The sequence below is a fragment of the Sturnus vulgaris genome, chromosome 20, assembly GCF_052056855.1.
Source record: "Sturnus vulgaris isolate bStuVul1 chromosome 20, bStuVul1.hap1, whole genome shotgun sequence".
In the NCBI taxonomy this organism is placed as follows: domain Eukaryota; kingdom Metazoa; phylum Chordata; class Aves; order Passeriformes; family Sturnidae; genus Sturnus; species Sturnus vulgaris.
Genome location: NC_142262.1, coordinates 1,036,294 through 1,055,263, shown reverse-complemented (window position 1 = coordinate 1,055,263; position 18,970 = coordinate 1,036,294). Strand labels below are relative to the sequence as shown.

The following is an 18,970-nucleotide window of genomic DNA, read 5'->3' as shown; positions in this document are numbered from 1 at the left end:
CTTTTGCTCATTCTGTGGGAGAACATCTCGTTTCCTGAATTTTTTGCTCGAGTAGAGTCCAAGGAAATCAAGAGTTGAAGCTAATATTTAAAATAGCAGAAGAAGGTTCCAGAAGGGATTTGGGTTTGTTTTCTGGCGGGCACTGGGAATGTTGGGCTGTGCCTTGAGGGAAGGCAGAGGGGACTCCAGGGTGGTGGGTTCATGCTGGACCTCACTGGCAGATTTGGGCACTGTGGTCTGGGTTTGGCACCAGAGCTCCCCATTCCCGTTCTGCCCAGTAAGAGCTAAAAATAGAAGTAAAGTTTTCTTGGCATTGTCTTTTTGAGAGAAAACCCAGTGATTTGAGGACTACTGAGCGTTTTCTGCTCCAACCCAAGGATGGGAGGGGGGGGAAAGCAAAGCCTTGGCAGCCGCCCTTTGGTGTGGGTTGGGAGCACTGGGTATTCTGGGAATGGGATTGAACGTTCTGGGCACCAGCTCAGCTCTCCCAGCCAGTGATGTCGGGCCCAGTTCGAGGGGGAAGATAAAAATAAAAAGGGGACTTGGACTGGAATTCTGCACCACTTTAACTTTCGCCACACACAATCTTGTACAGGAATATTTTCTCTCCCATTGCCTTTAATGGCTGCCATGTGTGGCTGCTGCTTCACACCACTTCTGGTTTTAAATAGAAAAAAAAAGAACCTGCTTGTTGGCTTTCCCTCATCCCTGTTCCTGTCTTATGTGGTTTTCAGTTTCCAAAGAGAAAGGCTGAAAAAGAAAGTGGGAGGGTGGGGGAAACAGCCCCAAAATACCAGTGGTGGGTTCCTGCTGCACTGCCCTGTGTCACTTTCAGTGTCTAATTGTGAACTGACATCTTGCCCTGTTCTGGACCTTTCTTTGACTAACTTCCACTCTTTTTTCCCTTTTATGCCAGCATTTCATGCCTATGGAAAAGCAGGAAAGATGTTGGTGGAAACAAGGTAAATCTGCTGCTGATTCAAAGTGTGAACAGTTTGGGTGTCTTTGGTGAAAACTCTTCTGAGCCTTGCTGTGCTCTGCTTCCTTCCTTCCTTCCTTCCCCTGCTGCCTCCTGGAATTCCTTGGGAGGCTGAGTGAGGTGCCCTGAGCACAGCTCACAGGTGGCACCTCCATCCTGCTGCCCAGGCTCTGGGAGCACAGAAGGTGCTCAGGGATGAGCTCCTCTCCAGCTCTGCTGTGAAATCACAGCCCTGTCACTCGTGGCAGCTTTCCAGAGGTGACATCCCTGCTGCTGAGTTAGTGGGAGGGAGTGTTTGGATCCCGGGATCTGCTCTGCTCCTGCTCTCTCTGCTCCCTTCCCTGCGAGATGCCTTGAGGGGGAATCCTGCCTCCATCTCTGCTTCCTCCCATGACCCAGTGCAGATGTCAGGTGATGGCACAATCCTCAGAGCCCTGCTTTTTCCTGCAGGGGTTCTTTTCCAGGCATGCTGAGCCCGGGGCTGGCAGTGGTGCCGGGTCCTTCACTCTTCCCAGCTACAAACTTCTGCACAGCACTAAAAATACACAGAATATTCCTCAGATGTTTCTTGTCCATGCAAGCAGAGGCTGTAATTGCCACAGGGATGTTCTATAATTAGAATTGGGAAGGAAAGTGGTCCAGGAGTGGGAGGAGAAGCAGTTCATGGACAATCTTTTCATTAAAGTGTGGTCCATTGTGTGGGGAGACATTGGAGAGCCCACTGAATATTGAGACTTTCATGGCAGGGTCCTGCTGTGGGTGTGGGGCTCTGAGAGCCTCGTGCTGATTCTTTTGAATTTTTCCAGGAGTTCAAGGAGATCTTTTCATCTCCATGATTAATTTTCCTTGTTTTTTTTTTTCCCATGGCTCCCAACAGGAGTTACACCCTTGCATGGGTTGTGGGCAGTGCTGCCTGTCCGAGTGTTTGGTGTGGAGGGAGGTTCCCTGGTGGCTGTTTTATGGGGTTGGAGTGCAGAAGGGTTGTCCTGCTCTTCCCAGCTCTGAGGATGGAAGCCTGGCCCTCCTAACCCATCCCTGTTTGTGTTTGCAGCATGATTGGGCTGATGCTGGGCACTTGCATCGCTTTCTACGTCGTCATCGGCGATTTGGGCTCCAACTTCTTTGCCCAGATGCTCGGATTCCAGGTGAATAAATCATTCCTGCAGTGCTCCCAGACCTTGCACTGAGCCCTGTGATCCCTGGGTGCAGCAGAGCTCCTGCCTTGGAGTGTGCTCCAAGGGGGCTTTGTGGGGTCCCCTCCCGGGGGGATCCTCATGCACAGAGCCTGAAGCTCTGGGAAGTCTGGGAAGCTCAGACATATGGCAAACAATCAGCTGTGTAAAACTCCAATAAGGCATTTCCATCAAAGGAATTCTTTTTAACTTGGTCCCTTATTAATTCTGGAGCAGATTCCTGGGGGAGATAATGCTTCCTGCCTTAATTCCTGCCCCAGTGGGTAGTGACAGGCAGTTCCTCTGCCTGAGCTCTCCTCCCTGTAGCTCAGGAGGGATTTTTGTCCTGTCCTTGGCTGTTTTTGTGGCCAAAGTCTCTGTGTTCCTGCCTCCTCAGCCGTGTGATGAGCCTGCTGCTGGCTCAGGATGCTCAGAGGCAAGAGGTGTTCCTCAGAGCCGGCACGAGGGCCGTGCAGGGAAGCAAAAGGATTTTTGGTAGAGTGTTATCTGTGCTGCCTGATGCTCCTAAGCTCAGATTAAGGGACTGTGAAGTTAAAAAAGATGCGTCGAGGCTGCAGCCAAATTAGGTATTAAATATTTCCAAGCATTCCAGAGTGTTCTGCTATAATAAATACCAGTGTGAGGCTTTGATTAATTTTCTGGATTGGAGTTTTCAACACTTTCAATTTCTCGTCTCCCCAAGTAAATTTAAGTTTTATTTAATTGCATGAAAATACCTAAATAGCTTGTGCTGGATTAACATTTAACCCCCCCAGCCACCCCTCAAATTCTTCCATCTCGGACCTGTCACACACTGCAGAGCAACAGTGGCACCCAGTGACTGGCTCGGCTCAGCACAGACAGAGCACCGAGCTTGCAGCATCTTCAAACACCTCCGGACACAGAACTTCACTGTTTTAAAGTTGCTTTTCACTCTGGGAAGATGACCCGTGGTGGGGTTTGCTGGTTGGGAGGGTGTGTTGAGTGTCCTCCGTGCTGCAGGTGTTGATGCAGGTGTGTTGTGCAGGTGTCGGGCGCCTTCCGCATCGTGCTGCTCATCGCTGTGTCCCTGTGCATTGTCCTTCCCCTGAGCCTCCAGAGGAACATGATGGCCTCCATCCAGTCCTTCAGTGCCATGGCTCTCATCTTCTACAGCGTGTTCATGTTCGTGGTGGGTACGGACACCAGGGATCCCATTTTCCTGCTTTCTGTTCATTTGTGGTGACCGGTTTTACCCCCCAGATGCTCCTGTGATTCTCTCATGGAGTCCCAGCTCTGTCTCACCCAAATTTCAGGGCTGGAAGGAAAGGGAGGTGTGGGAATTCTTTCCGTGTAACTTTTCTAGTAGGCTGTGCAGGGTCACACCTCAGAGCTGGTGTGGAGCCTCCCAGGAGCTGCGCCTTTAAGAAACCACAACACTCACAAGAGCTGGCTGCACTGAAACGTCTCTGGGGATTAGAAACCCCATCCAAGGATATTATAAACAGACATTCAGACATATTTACCTTCTGCTTCCTGTGCAACCCAACTCCTGCCAGTTCTTGTGTCCGTGGCAGGGGAGCTCCCCGGCCTCAGCTCCACCCCCTTTCCATAAAGTTTTTCCTGTGTTGTTAAATGGCCCTGGAGCAGCAGGTGGGATCCTGGTTTAGGACCCTTTGTCTCTCTCTGCTGAACAGGATTCTGTAAGGCCAACGGTGCTTCCTGTTTGGATTTAAAAACACATTTTAAAAAACACATTTAAAAAGTGCGAAAAAGGTTGCTTTGAGCAATAATTTTCACAGTTAATGTGTCAGTTGAAATTGTCCCACGCTGGTGTGTGCTGTGATGTCTGATGGCATCAAACAAGGTAGGGGGGAATGTCAGAGATCCCTTGAAATACTCCCTGGGGTCCTGTGTGTTTGGGAATGGAGCTGGGGGATTGGGATGGGGCTGTGGTGGCAGCTCAGGCTGCTCCCAGCAGAGCTGTCACACGCTGCCTCTTATCCCAGCCTGGCACTGCTGCTGCTGTGGAGCTGTTTGGGGCTGGCTCCTCACCCCTGCTCTGTGTCCTGGCTGCAGGTTGTGGTGTCCTCCTTCAATCACGGGCTCTTCAGCGGGCAGTGGCTGCAGCGAGTGAGTTACATGCGCTGGGAGGGCATTTTCCGATGCATCCCCATCTTTGGAATGTCTTTTGCCTGCCAGTCGTAAGTACCTGCCATTCCCAGCCCTGAGTTTGTGTGAGGGCACGGGGTCAGGAGGATCTGCAAGGGATAGATACCATCTGCTTTGGTGGTTTGTTTTCATCAGAGTATTTTACAGCTCACTGAAGTTCAGCCTCTCATTCAGTCGTGACCCTTTTGTTACTCAGACCCTTTTGTTATTCCATTTCACCTGGGAATTCTTGTAATGGAGCAATGTGAGATCACTGGAGCCAAATAGCTCCTCAGGAGCTTCTGGTGCAGCTGCAGGAGGGATGAAATTCCCCTGGTTCTTGAAGGGAGTGCTGGAGCACCAGGAAAGGCTTTGTCACCCCACTGTGTGACCTCCACATGGCCTCCCCTGATAAGTGAATTCTAGGGGCTGCTCTGCTCCCCCACATTTCTTGGAGAACACTCCGAAGATCACACAGTTGGCTTTGGAGGGTTGTTCCTGCATTTCCAGTTCCCTGAGTTTAGTGGCACATGGGAGGAGGTGAGAGCAGACCAGGCTGTTTCCACCTCTCCAGTTCCCTGTTTTCGTGAGGGTTTCTGCTGCCAAGTGGAAGGAGGTGAGGGCAGGCCAGGCTGTTCCAGGTTTCCACCTTTCCAGTTCCGTGTTTTTGTGAGGGTTTCTGCTGCCAAGTGGAAGGAGGTGAGGGCAGGCCAGGCTGTTCCAGGTTTCCAGCAGCATTCCCTGCTGCACCAGGACAGCACATGAGTGCTACGTGCCTGGCCAGGGCTGTGACAGCTCTAATCAGTGTAAATCCAGCCCTGGACAGGGAAGGACCATCCTCCTCTGGAAGCCTGGCAGAGCTGGGCTTCCCCCCGTGTAGCTCCAGCAAACAGGTCTCGTGCCAGCAGTAAATGAATGTGACAGATAAAATTTGCTCAGACTGCTGTGTTTACACCCACTCCAAGATCCAAATCATCATTTCCCACTTACTGGCTCTCTTGGCAGCTCAGATCCTACCCCGGCACACTCCAGGCTTGCTGTTTAATGTCTCCATTACAACTGGCAAAGAGAATTGTGTTCTCTTGCAGCTTTACCTTGTTAACAAATCCCTTTTATTTTTTTTTTTCCTTATGGAAGCCACACAGTACCCAGCACAGTTTTCCTGGGAGTTGGAAATGCAGGGAAATGGTTTGGTCTGGACCTGTGTGTGTGCCTAAACATGGCAGCACTTTTGTGGCAAACCCAATCTAAAGCTAAACATCAGGAAAATACACTGTTCCCAGCCCAGGCAGTATTTATATATATATTTTATTTCTTTCCATCTGTGTGTTCTCTCTCTCTCTTTACCTGCCCTCTATATATTCTGTTCCTCTCTGTATATGTAATTTATCTGTATAGTTTCACCGGGGTAGATTCAATTTTGCTAACTTCTGAATCACCTTTTTCACCATCCCACACACTGCAGAGCCTCCCTGTTTCCCTCTTTTTTCCTTCCCAAGCCTGAATGTTTGGCTGGACCCTTCTCTTGGAGGCTGAAGGCCAGAGTGTAGCTGGAGGTGACTCTGGAGAGGACAGGGAAGAATCCCAAATGGAGAGACTTTGGGAAGCCAGTCTCCTCATTCCCAGGGAGGAATCCTAAATGGAAGGACTTTATGAAACCAGTTTCCTTTCTCTCAGGGAGGAATCCTAAATGCAGAGATTCCCAGTGAAGCCAGTCCTTTCTCTCAGGGAGGAATCCTAAATGGAGAGACTTTGGGAACCCAGTTTCCATTCTCCCAAGGGGAAATCCCAAATGGAGACTCCCAGGGAAGCCTGGTACTTCCAGCCCCAGCACGTGTCCCGACATGCTCAGCTTCCTGATGTCCAGGGATGAAGGGTTAAGGATCTCTGTGCTTGGCCTCAGCCTGACACACTTCCTGGGAATGGCTTGGTGCCCACTGGAGCTGGGGATACCCCTTCCCATCTCGCTGCCTTCTCCCGAGAGTTCCAGGATGTAACCGCTAGAATTAACGTAACAAGAGGTTAATGAGTTGCTAAAATATGCACCTGCTGTCAAAAAGAACATTCCCCACGCTTTCCAAGGCTGTAAATACCCCAAATCCCAGGGAATTGGCTCTCCCGGCTTTCTCTGAAGCGAGCTGAAGTAGGACAGGCGCTGTGCTGGGGTTTGTTTGTTTAACTTTTCCTTCAGACAGTGGGATGCTCCAACCTTCTTCCCGCTTTTCCTCTGTAAACACTGTGTTGCTTTAATTATCAGCACGGAGAGCTCCAAGAACAATAATCTCTGGCGCTGGGGCTGGCCCAGAGCCACCCACGGCCCCGGGAACAAGCGGTCATTCATTTTGCAACCCTTTCTGAACCCAAATGTTTACATCACACGTTTCGCTCCACGTGGTGGGGTGGGGAGAGCAGGAATATTTTTGCAACACTTAAAAGTTATGAGTGTTCTGAAATCTCTTGGCATTAGCAGTATAAATTGTGGAATAGCAGCAGGTGTTTATGCTCCAGAGGGGGAAGGCGTCAGGGATTCGTTGCTGCTGGGCTGAGGCAGAGAACGGGTTGGGATTGGGGGTTTTCTCCCATTTTCTGCAGGTTTCCTTAAATCCTTTACCCTTTTTACAGGCAGGTCTTGCCTACTTACGACAGTTTGGATGAGCCTTCTGTCAAAATCATGAGCTCCATATTTGCTTCTTCCCTAAACGTGGTCACCACCTTTTACATCATGGTAAGAACTTCCCCTTCTCTTCCCTTGCCAGAAATCTGGAGGGGCCACAGGGATGAGGATTTATCTACAGCTGGGAGTGGTTTCTGCTTATCTGTATTTATTCTAACAGATAAGTTGTCATGCTGAAAGCAGAGTGAGGTGGGAGGTGATGAACCCAAGAGCACGGGGGGCACTGGGAGAATCCAGGTTTTCAGAGTAGCACGTTTCCTTGGATGGAGGCAGAGTGGAGGCCCAGCTCTTCCAGGGCCCAGCCTGGAGCAGGGGCTGCCCAGAGTTTGGGAGAGCTTTTTCCAGCCTGTTGTGAAGGAAGTTATGCCTCATAAGGCAGCAGTTAATAAAACTGGGTTAATAATTCCTGAGGAGAGCCGTGGCCCATGAGCCAGGCTGCTGCAGGGAGCTGTGACATCCCCTCTGTTAGAGAGGGACAATCCATGGGCCTGGCAGTAAGCAAAGGAAAACCCTTGGATTTGATGAGAAACTTGCTTTCAGGCAGTTCCCACTCTTGATTAACAACCTGTCCCAGGTTTTGGGGTGCTGGGGCTGCTGGCAGGTTGCCCGTGGAAGTGACCTCACCCTCCCCCTTGGCTGCTCCAACTGGAGGTCACTGTCCTGCCCCCTCTGTGAGGAGCAGGTGTGAAGTGTTGGGAGTCCAACCCCACTCCCCTTTCCAGGTGGGCTTCTTTGGCTACGTGAGTTACACTGAGGCCATTGCTGGGAACGTCCTGATGAACTTCCCTTCCAATGTGGTGACGGAGATGATCCGAGTGGGATTCATGATGTCGGTGGCAGTGGGGTTTCCCATGATGATCCTGCCGTGCAGACAGGCACTGAACACCCTGCTCTTTGAGCAGCAGGTAAGATTCCAGGGCTGCCTCGGTGTGAAACTTGATTTTTTGAAGGGTTTTTGCGTCTCTTTGGTCTCTGACTGGGCCCTAAACCTGCCTTGGCTCTGTGAGACTCTGGTGATAATGGCATGTGGCAGGCAATCACTGTCCAGACGGACAAAGCTTCAACTCCCATAAAATCCTCAGTGCAGCAGGGCCCTGTGGCCATCTCTAAATCCTGCTCTGCTCAATGGTTAATCCCTGGCATTTGGATGTTGGTGTCCTCTCTGCAGAGGAATTCCATGGGCTGAAGGGCTGCAGTTCCCAGTGTAAAGCCCATGTCCCGTGGCTGCTGCTCCCTGCTCTGCTGGGGATTCCAGCTCTGGCACAGACACGTTACACAGCTCAGAGCCAAGGTGGTTCTTCCTCTCAGAAAGAGGGAGAAATGGGCTTTGGAAGCAGCGGAGCCTCCTCATTTCCTGCTGCTCCAGCTGCTCTCCTTTTGCTGGCCAACTCATTGAGCTCCTGTTCCCGGCCTCAGAGCCCAGCCCAGCTCCATTTCTTCTTGCTTCCGTGTATGCCTGCTCATTCCTGCTCCATTATTCTCACCCAGCACCTTTGTCAGCAGCCCTGGAGCAGCCCTTTCCCCTCTGGGTTCTGATGTCCCCTTCCTCCAGCTCCTCCCGGGCAGTGGGATATGGGATCCAGCCCCCTCCCACACGTTCCACCTTTCCCAGGGCCAGCTCCTCAGCCAGCCTTTGTGACTGAAGCTGGTCTGTGTGCTGCAGACTGTGAGTCCCTTGTGGCAGTGGCGTGTTCTCCTCTGTGCATTGTGCGCACGGAGCGCGCCGATGGGATTCAGCAAATAACAGTGAGAGATTGTGGGAATGTTCTGAGGCCTTTGTGTATCTGCATAAATAGAAACCTCTTAGGCAGGAAATAAAACTTGAGCAATTTATAGCTTTAAATCCTGCCACTTCTGCCTGTGAGAAGCCCCTGGCTCTTTTCTCACGTTGGGAAGGCCTGAGGATGGGGGCAGACGGTCGGTGAGAGCCAGCGGGTGCAGAGGAGGAAGCTCTGGAAACACTCGGGAGCACTTTGGATCTCGCTCAGCCCATGCCTGCTTGGGCTCTGAAGGGCTCGCTTTGCCTTCCTCTCCCATCTGTGCAGCAGCAGAGCAGGGACCTGCTGGGTCTGCAGGGCACACTGGGGCCTCTGCCTTCCACACCTCCCACCCAGGATGGGATGGGATGGGAAGCAGAGGGCCTCTGGAATTCCTCCAGCAGCTGCCCAGCAGCACCCATCCTCCCCTGGGCTGTCTCCCGGTTGGAGGAGCTGCTCCTGTGGTGTTGCACAGTGGGAATGGCTCTGCTGCAGAGCTGTTGGGGAACACCTCTCACTAGCACAGCCAGAGCTCTTCCCTTGTGACTTCTCCCTCCTGCTGCACCCCTGAGCTCCTTCCTGCTGCCCTTGGCCTTGTGCTGCTCTCTGAGTCCCTGCACAGGGACTGGGGCACAGCTGGGATGGGCTGGAACTGCGGGGAGCATTGCTGAGGGAGTTGCTGGGGGGCTGAGGGGATTGCTGAGGGTCTGGGGACTGCGCTAGCAGAGCTAAACTCTCCCCTCCACCCTTGCCCTCCCAGCAGAAGGACGGCACCTTCGCTGCCGGGGGCTACATGCCCCCGCTCCGGTTCAAAGCCCTGACGTTGGCTGTTGTGTTTGGAACCATGGTCGGAGGCATCATGATCCCAAATGGTGAGTGAGGAGCTGGGAACAAGGGCTGGCTGCTTTCTCTGGTCTCTGTTATTTGTTTTCCTGGCTGGGGTAACCAGACTCACACCCCATCCTGCCCGGGGGCTCTGGCAGCCATCCCGTGCTGCTGCTCTGGCACTCCTGGAAAAAAAACCTTTGCTGACTTTTCCTCTTCTTCCCCAGTGGAAACAGTCCTGGGCCTGACAGGTGCGACCATGGGAAGCCTCATTTGTTTCATCTGCCCAGCTCTTATTTACAAGAAGATCCACAAGAATGCGCTTTGTTCACAGGTCAGTGCTGATGCTGTTTGACATCCCCCTAAGCCCTCTGCAGAGCCTGGGAACGTGCTTCATTTGGCTGCAGCACAGAAACTGCTCAGCACCTCCTCCAGCCTCCCCCTCCAGTCTGCCCAGTACAGGTGGGGGCTGTTCTGGGTGGGTGTCCACCACTTAGGGATGCACAGGCAGTGGCAGAGGTGCTGGCCCAAGCTGGAACACCAGCTCTTTTTGTCCCTCCAGCAGCAAGTGAAACAGTCATTCTGTGCATAAAATGCTGGTTCCAGTCCTCCTCCTGGTGGGATTCAGGTTTTGGATCCTCAGAACAGGAAATCCAGGCAGCCTGTAAAACCTTAAAGCCTCACATCCCGACCTGCCCGGGCTGGGTAAAACAAACAGGGCTCCACGATGTGGTTTGTGCTGCCGACCCTCAGCTTTCTGCTTTCAACCAAAATAATAGTAAAAAGGAACACACACATAGAGGTGTTGCTTCAGGAATTGATTTTCTGAGGGATTGGGGTCGTTCAGAGGCTGTTAGAAGTTTAACTTTTCCTTTTGCTCCAGTTTGAATTGGCCTCCTCAGGGACTGAAACAAAGTGGCTCTTTGCTGGGCTTGATCTCTCTGCTCCTGCAAATACCGTGGGCTGAAATTAACAGGTTCTGGGTTTTTTTCCTAACAATAATTTAATCCACTGCCTTTTTCACAGGCCTCTGTCCCAACATTCCCATTCAGGACAGTCAGTGGGCTGGGAATAAGGTTTTGGGCACAGTGTGGAGTCAGCAGGGGAAACTAGAACGTTTTTGTGGGGCCCACAGAACTGATGGCTTGTTCTGTGCTTAATGACTTGTGGCTTTGCAAACCTACGTGAATTTTTTAAGCAGGGTGTGTTTTTTTTCTTCCCTGTGCTTTCCCTGACACAAGGAAATAGTCCAACTTTCCAGCTTTCACTCTGCATTCTGACACTTAGCTCCGAACTTCTTTGAGTGAAACCCCGAGCAGGAGTCTGAATGCCAGCCTGGGTTTTTCAGGGAAACAAAGAGCACTTTCAAGAATTGCTTTCTATTCCGGCTGAGCCAGAGTGTTTCCCTGCAGTGCCTCGAGGCTGCACTCAGGACAGGCTGAGCTCTCAGCCTGGCTGCTCGGGGTGGGACACTGGGGCCCTCACAATGCCTGACCCCAAACCCGGTCACGAGGCTGAGGGAGATGTTTGTCCTGCAGAAATCCCCACAAAGGAGGAAGGGCTTATCTAAAGCATCAGGCCCCGGGTTACCTCTTGAGGGGCTGGCAGCAAGCTGTCCAGCCTTTCCCTGAGTGATCCATTGCCTGTCAGGTTTGCATTCCTGCTTGCAGCGAGGACACACCTGCCTGCCCTGCTCAGCACCTCCCCACCTCCATCTCGGAGCCCATCCTCTCCTCCTCCCTCCAGGTCTTTGCAAAGGCTCATTTATTCTTTCCCTGGAGCTCTGTCTTTGGTCTCCTCCTTCATTCCTGCTCTCCTTTGATCAGGTGCTCCACTCCATCAAAGTCAGCTCCTGAGGAAGGTGGCGGGCGGGGGGAGAGGAGCCAGCTCTGGGCTCAGCTGTCCTTCCCTTCCTGTCCCTGTCCATGAACGTTCTCCCTCCTTCCCTGCGTCAGCTTTAGCCTCCTTCAGAGCAGCAAACCTCAGTGCCAGCTTTTACACTTCTCTGGGTTATCTTGGCTCTTGTGCTGCTGAGAACTGGCTGCTTTTATCAGGCCACTTCTAGCACCAGGTTTTACAGGAGATGGTGCAAACTGAGGCTAAGAAACGGGGGTTTTGCACTAAAAGTAGTGAAGAGGATTTCAGGTGGTGGAGGAGGGAAATGGGCAGATGTTTGCTGGCCAGCAAAGAGCTTCTGCTGAGGAACTGGGAAGGATTTGAACTGGAAGGGTTAGGTTGGAAAGGCAGGTCCCAGAGCAGTTAAAAAGCCCGGAGTCAGGCACACAGTGCTGTGAGTGCAGCAGGGAGAGTGTTCCCTTTCTTGTGGTTAAGCATCTGTTCCTGTCAAGGTCCGCGTCCCGCTGCTCCCCAGGAGCCCCGGGTTTGGCAGAGCTGCTGCAGGGCGTGTGGGGGTCTGTGAACAGAGCGTGCAGCTGCCAACAGGAAGGTGTTGCCTTCCCAGTGTTGACACAAGCTTGTCCGAGAGGCCCCTCCTAGGGAGGCCGGAGTTGCTGTTGTCCCAGTTGGGGAAGAGGAGCTGCCGGAGGTCAGGAAGTGACCCCTGGGCTCGCTCCTGTGCGGGTGGAAAAGAGATTCCCTGTGCCCTTCCCTGGCAGCACAGGGGCCAGCACACCTTCCCCCCAGCACATCCAGGGGTACAGCCCCCCAACCAAACACAGCATCTCTGAGGAGGGGCCCAGCAGTGACCCGGGCTGTGCATTCCTTCTCCATGACTCCGTCCCTCGGAACGCGCGGTGTCCAGGAGGACGGGGATGGCGTCACGCCACACCAATGCAGCGTGTTTGCTTCCCGTGGCTGCAGGAGGAGGGCTGAGCTAATGGCTCTGCTCTGCAGGGTTGGAGTCATCATCTTCTGGGAGGAAGGAGGGCAGAGAGAGCACGACCGACTGAGGAAACAGCCCCGTAAACTTCCTCTCCTGAATTCCTGTCCGTGCTCGGAGCGTGGCTCCCAGGAGACCATGGCTCCTGGCCATGCTGACCTGCCCCAGGGCTTTCCAAGCCTCTCACCGTGTCCATGCTGAGAGGGGCTTCTGCAGAAAGGTCTCTGCTCTCAGTGAGATCACTGGGTCTGGAGGAGATCATTCCCATGGGAATGACCTTGGGTCAGAAGTGCCTTGCAGTGCTGAGCCTCCCCTTGTTCCAGGATTTCTGGATGCTGTGGAGATTGGTGGCTCCTCTGCCTGGATTGGCACCCGAGTCCTTGCAGCCCTCACTCCCGTTCCTTCGATCACCTTGGTGGTCCCCTGAGCACAAACTGCCTGCTTTTCCATCTCCACGGAATTAAGCCAAATCATGGCCTTCTTATTCTGGCCTTGAGTTGGGGCAGGGGTAGGTGAGGAGGGGGGAGCTGGGCGAGGGCAGCTCAGGGACAGCCCAGCCTGTCTCCAACTGCCACGTGTGCCCGTACCCGCTGCTCCGGGAGCTCGCAGCTGAACTCCAAATGTGCAACAATCAAAGGGGTTTCAATCCGAAGCATTTGAGCCCCTGGTTCCCCACTAAGATAAGAAACAACAAAAATCCTTTTAAAGCATTTAATGTTTTCAGCCGTTTCCTACAGTTCCCTCCTCTCCCACGTTGCTCCTGGTTCCTGTGGCACCAGAATAGATCCTCTTTGTGGAAACGCTCTTCCTCTGCGCTGTTGTTTCTGGAAGGTGCCAGAACAGCCTCCCAGGCACAAAATGCATTTGTGCCGGGGCTGTGGATTGTGGGAGGGGAGGAAGTGGAGCAACTCGAGCCCAGGGCAGCAGTGCAGGACCTGCTGACTCGGCGTTTGCCCCGGGGGGATGCATGGCAGGATATCTGCTCTTTGTGCACCCCGGCAAGGCGGGCAGCACATTCTGCTCCTGTTTCCTCTGCAGCAGCTCTAAGCTCTGCCCTCTGCTCCCTGGCCACGCTGCCCCTGATCCAGAGCTGCTCCATGTCCCGCCAGCCTTTTCCTTCCGAAGGCGTCGGGCTGTCTGGGGGTGTGCTGGGAACGGGCCCTCGGGCTCTCCTGGGCCCGGCTCTGACCACACTGCTCCGTCTTTCTGGGTGACCTCCCTCAGCACGAGGCTGGTGTGGAAAGCATCAACCCCTCCTCCCCCTCTGGAAGTGCCAATGTTTTAATTCCTCCTTCCAATTTCACCTCTCCCCTTGATTTGAAGTTTTCTGGCAGCTTCCAGTGATAGAAGTGCTCCCTGTGGCCGTTCCTGGTTTTCCCCACACTGAGAAGCATCTTTTTTGTTGTGCTTTTTGTGAACTGGGATGTAAATCTGCACAGTGAGGATTGGGAGTCGTGGAATCATGGGATGGTTTGGGCTGGGAGGGACCTTCAAGCCCATCCAGTTCCACCTCGTGCCATGGGCAGGGACACCTTCCACTGTCCAAGTGCCATCCAACACTTCCTATGACTCACGTGGAATCAGATCCTTTTAGATCAATTTGTCATCACATAACAAGCTGTAAAAATTCTTTTGCTGCTCATCACTTTCTCCTTTTTGAGGTTGAGGAATTCCAAGAGCCCTTCCCTCCACAGGATCCAGATTCCATCCTTCTATTTTTATCGTGTTTGATCCTAGCTTTCTGGGAAACAGGGAGTCATTTCTCAGCAGCTTCTTGAGCCCTGGGACCAGGCCCTGTGTGTGGACATGTTACCCTTGCTTTCAAAACCAAGGATTTTTAAGCAGCTCCCTGGAATGGTTGGGAGCTGTAACCAGGCCAAGCTCCTCTGTGCTCAGCCAGACCCAATTTCATGGAGTTCTCATGCTGGGAATACCAGGGAATGAGTCTTTGCAGCAGGACTTGTGTCTGCCACACGCATTTTCCTATCTCTGTGTCCTTTCCACTCACTCTGCTCATTTTGAGCCCTTCCAAAGCCTTTCCAACAGCTTCCAGCCTCTGAAATTCCCATTCCCATGGCTCTGCGTCCAAATACAAACTTCAGCCAGGAGCAACTGGTTTTCCTGTTTCTCTCTGACATTTCTCTTCCTAACACTGTGCTGAGCTTGAAATTATGTGGGAATGCCATGGGGAGCAGTCCCCGTGGATTTCCTGTGCTCACTGTGCCTCTGGCACTCTGTGCAGATTATCCTGTGGATTGGGCTGGGAATGCTGGTGATCAGCACCTACACCACCCTGTCTGCCACCGAGGACACCCCTGTGAGGACAGAAGCAGTGGGCTTGGAGCACCTGGACAGAGAGGAGAACAGAATTGACCAGGATTCAGTTAAACTTCCAGGTATGTGCTTGCTGGAGTTGGGTTTCCCAGCCTTGTTCCCAGCTTCACCTCTTAAAAAGAAGGGGATTTTTTGGTTTTTTTTTTTTAGTGTGGCTGAAACAGGGTAATTTCCAGGCAGCTCTGTGCATCTTCCCAGCTTCCTGGGGACTTTTCCCAAGAAAAGCTTCACTTTTGTCTGCTGGAAAAGCTGCTATGATCTCCCTTGGTACTTTGTGGGAGTTGTTCTTTTGAGGAGGGAAAGGTGTGGTGCAGGCCTGGGATCCCCTGGAGGGACAGAGCAGGGATCCCTATTTGAGATGAGCACAGTGTCCACCTGGCCCAGCAGGACTGTTCTCCCCTCTGCCATCCCAAGCCATCCATCACCCTCAAAGGTAGAGAAATTTATGGGAGCCGCCTCTTTTTTTTTTTTTTTTTTTTTTTTTTTTTTTTTTTTTTTTTTGGTGCCGAGGGTATAAATTTGGAGACTCGGCTTTCTCTGTGACAAAGCCTGTGATTATGCCTCGGCTTTGTTTACTGGTTCTTGTTATTTATTATTTGTTTGCTGGGGCTGCTGATGGAATTACGGCCGCTCCTCCCTTTCCCAGCTGCTCCGGAGCGAGGCCGTGGCGCGCAGGTGCCGCCTGACCCCGCGCTGCCCCTCGGCCTGTTCCTTCACTTCGGTTTTGTTTCCTTCTGCTCCTGCGGGGTTTTTTTTTTTTTTTTCCTCTTTTTTTTTTTTTTTTTTTTTTTTTTAATTTTGTTCTTTGGAGGCCTTGAAATATCCTCGCAGAGATTGAGAGCGGAAGGGAGAAAGGGGCTGGCTCTTGTGGAGATTATCCTCCCTCCTGGTTCTTGGCTGGGTTCCTGCCCGGCAGCTTGGAGCGTCTCCCACACCGGTGCTGCTGCCGATAACATTCACTCTGGGCTTGCTCTGTGGTGGAGTTTACTTGTGCTTTACTCGTGGTTTACTCAAGGCTGTGTGTGACTTCCTGGGCATGCAGATGCCGGTGAACTCCGAGCAAAAAATGCTCCCAATCCTTTAATGGAGCCCTCAGCAGGGCCTGGAGGAGGGATGCGATTGAATTCTTCCGTCTTGGTTAATTTTGGAGCAGTAATGGCCAAAGAACAGCTGCTCCTTTCAGGAGGAATCGCTAATGACACGTGTTCTGACTGGGAAAATAAAAAAATCCCATAAAACACGGTGTGTCCGCCAGAGTTTGCTGAATCTTCTCCCCCTTCTCGGCGTGAGCCCGGGCGCTGGAGCGGGATGCCAGGCTCTGATCATCCGAGCGATCCCAGAGCCCGCCGGCAGCAGCTCTGAGTGCTGCTGGATTAAATAATCCCACCCGGGAAGCAGGAAGGCGGGTTTAGTGCTCCCGGGTCATAAACTTCCCAGGGAGGAGCCGTGCATTTCCAAGGGAAAGCTCAGCTGTCCCCTGAGGTCCCTTTGCCGGCGGGGGCTCCGTCCCCGGAGAGGAGGAAGAGGAGGAGGGAGATGGAGCCGAGCAGAGAAGGGGGACAAGGACCTGCAGGGTGGATGTGGGGACTGCCCCGGGAGAGCTGCAATTCCTTGGATCTGTGCCTCCCTGTGCCTCCGCAGGATGTCGGCTTGACTAGCAATGAGAGGCGTTAAATGGTGCCCTTCATCCCCCGCCGCGGCTCCCCCTCGTCCTCACCCGCCTTGTTTTGCAGAGCAGGAGCTGCCGCCTGGAACGCGCTGCAGCAGCTGCATCCTGTCCTTGCAGGGGCTCAGGATGCGGGCTGGGCCACCCCCGGCACCTGGGTGCCCTCCGGATGGGCCGAATTCCGCCCTCGGGGCTGCAGCCGGATCCCACGGCTTCTCCCTGGGCTTCTCCCTGGGCTTCTCCCTGGCCGGGTGCTCAGCCCCTTCCCCAGGGCACAGAGTGCCTTGTGCCCCTTCCCTGGCTGCAGGGTGCTGCTCCAGGCTCCTTTCCTGGCTGGAGGATGCTGCTCCCAGCCCTTTTCCTGCATGGAGGGTTCTTCCAGACCCCTTCTTCCAGGCACAAGGTGCCTCTGGGTCAGAGGGTGCTCAGCCCCTTCCCTGGGCACAGCTTTGCTCCGTGCCCTTTCCCATCCAAGGCAAACCACGGGGCCTTTCCCCAGCGCTGCCTTCCCCGCCTGCCTCCCGCCTGTCAGCGTGTGAGAGGAGTTTTATTGGCCTCTTTGATGTTGTGGAGCCCAGAACTGGAGAGACTTTCATTAAAGCCCTGCCCCGTGGGCCCGGGGATTATGAATATTAGAACATTGGCCTTTTATGTGAACACGTATTGACCAGCGGCCTCGCAATCGCGTTTTTCCTAACGACACCCAAGTGCCCATTACAGCCCCAGCCTGTGGTGCTGGAGGTTTTACTGTCAGCAGCTCTTCGGGAAAGGGATAAAACCCCTTCCAGCCCCGTCCTGCCGCGGCTGCGCCTCTGTTAAAAGGTTGCTAAGCTGCCTCTGAAAGCTCAGGAAGGCAATTATCCATTTAAAAAAAAAAAAAAAAAAGAAGGCAAAAAAAAAGCTAATTAGGCAATTTCTCTCCGTATTTAAAGCACCCTCGAGGGTCTCAGGGGGGATTAAGATTTTGTAATATTTTTCAGCTCCTTACTTGATCGTTGCTGCTTCATCTTCTCCCTGGCATTGTGCAATGTTGGGTAACAAAGCCCTGATTCAGGCTCCTTGTGCAAGAGCCCTTTTCCCGGTGTGCCAGGCACTGTGCTCCGGCCATCCCGGTGTCCTGGGGGATGGGGTGGGCTGTGTTACGTGGACCGGGACAAAATTTGGGGTTGTTTTTGGTGCGTGGCATCCCTGCATCCTCCATCCCTGCATCCATGTGCTTTGCCCCCCGAAAGCAACCTGGCCGAGGCAGGCTGGGTCCCTGCCGGCATTCCCAGCCGGAGCAGCCCCGGAGATGTGTGGAACGTGGCTCCTGCATCCTGCTTAGCTGCAGGAACAGCTTGGCTCCGCCGCGGCTCTCCCTGGTGCTTTGTGCGAGCGAGCTTTTAATAGTGCCTGTGACACAGAAAAGGAACCAGCAGCCTCTGGTAATTTGGGTTGGTTTTTACTGCTGGTGCGTCAGGAGACAACTGTGAACTAATTTCAGGGATGCCATTCCATAACCTTGTGAAATCTGGACCCGTTTCTGGGGGAGGGAGGGCTCCTGGAGGCGCAGCTGGGCTGGGGGCTCCCCGGGGAGGGCCTGGCCCTGCCCTGCTCCGGGCATGTCCGAGGGCAGCGTTTGCCCCCAGCCCTCTGCCCTGCTTGTTCAGCTCCGTTTTCCTTGGCACCAGCTCCTGGATCTCGCTCTGTATCATGCGATGAAGGAATTTCAGCCGATCTGGAGCTGCACTGGCACAAGCAGGTCCTGAGCCCCGTGTCCCTGGTCAGCCCTGGGGTGATGCCCTGGAGGGGTTGGATTGTCCCAGAGCTCCCTGTGCTGTCCCTAAGGCTCCCCCTGGATTGGGGGTGAGCACAGCAGGGTCCATCCTGCTGCCTCTGCCCAGGGCAGGGGCTGTGGAGGCACATTTCAGCACATTTCAGCTCCGAGAGGCTGCAAAAGCGTGTGAGGAGGGATTTAGTGCCTGCCTGGGACCATTGCAACGATCCGAACCAGGAGCGGGGGGAGAAGGGAAGCTTTTAGGTTGCTAATCATGAAATTTTATGGCAGCCTGGAGAGGCTGTTGCCAAACCACAACACACCCAGGCACGCACACACACAAATCAGCTGCAGGACGCCCCGGCTTCCCCTCGTGTGAGCAGGGCTGCCGGGGAGCCGGGGGGTCAGAGCGAACCCTCCCGGTGCTGCCTCACACCCCGGCCTCTCCTTGGGAGCCAAAAAGCTTTTACAGCCTCTCAGGCCTTGCCTGTAAAGTCCAAGGCCGCTCATAAAACATGACGAGGAGCAGCGTTACTGGAAGATGCTCCAAAGGGACCTGGAGGGCAAGAAGACAGGCAGAGCCCCGGCAAAACTCTTCCCTGCGAAGCACCCGGAGCCCCGGATGGATTTCCAGGCAGCCTGAGAGGTTGTTAATTCACGCCCTGATGATGAACTTAATTTTGTCTCCCGCTGAGCAAATGATGGCTTAGAGGCAGCTTGGCCTTATTGCGGCGTGGAGACTTTTGGGTTTGTGTTTTGTTTGTGTTTTGGGCTTTTCCTGCATTGTTTGCAGAGCTGGGGAACGTGCCTCTGCCTGATTTATGATGGAAGCTGCCAG

The 18,970-nt window shown here is 53.5% G+C and overlaps 1 protein-coding gene across 2 annotated transcripts in view; it reads left to right on the top strand.

The window, feature by feature from the left end:
- The window catches only part of SLC38A10 (solute carrier family 38 member 10), a 29,741-nt gene that overhangs the window by 3,411 nt on the left and 7,360 nt on the right, over positions 1–18,970 (top strand). Inside the window, exons 3-11 of one of the 2 annotated variants that reach the window (XM_088176353.1) lie at positions 917–962; positions 2,031–2,124; positions 3,179–3,322; positions 4,210–4,334; positions 6,904–7,006; positions 7,678–7,860; positions 9,476–9,584; positions 9,765–9,871; positions 14,619–14,772. In XM_088176353.1, the coding sequence (XP_088032479.1) occupies positions 917–962; positions 2,031–2,124; positions 3,179–3,322; positions 4,210–4,334; positions 6,904–7,006; positions 7,678–7,860; positions 9,476–9,584; positions 9,765–9,871; positions 14,619–14,772 (1,065 nt within the window). Of the gene's footprint in view, positions 1–916; positions 963–2,030; positions 2,125–3,178; positions 3,323–4,209; positions 4,335–6,903; positions 7,007–7,677; positions 7,861–9,472; positions 9,585–9,764; positions 9,872–14,618; positions 14,773–18,970 lie in introns of both variants that reach the window. The other variant, XM_014887453.2, reaches the window with a different exon arrangement.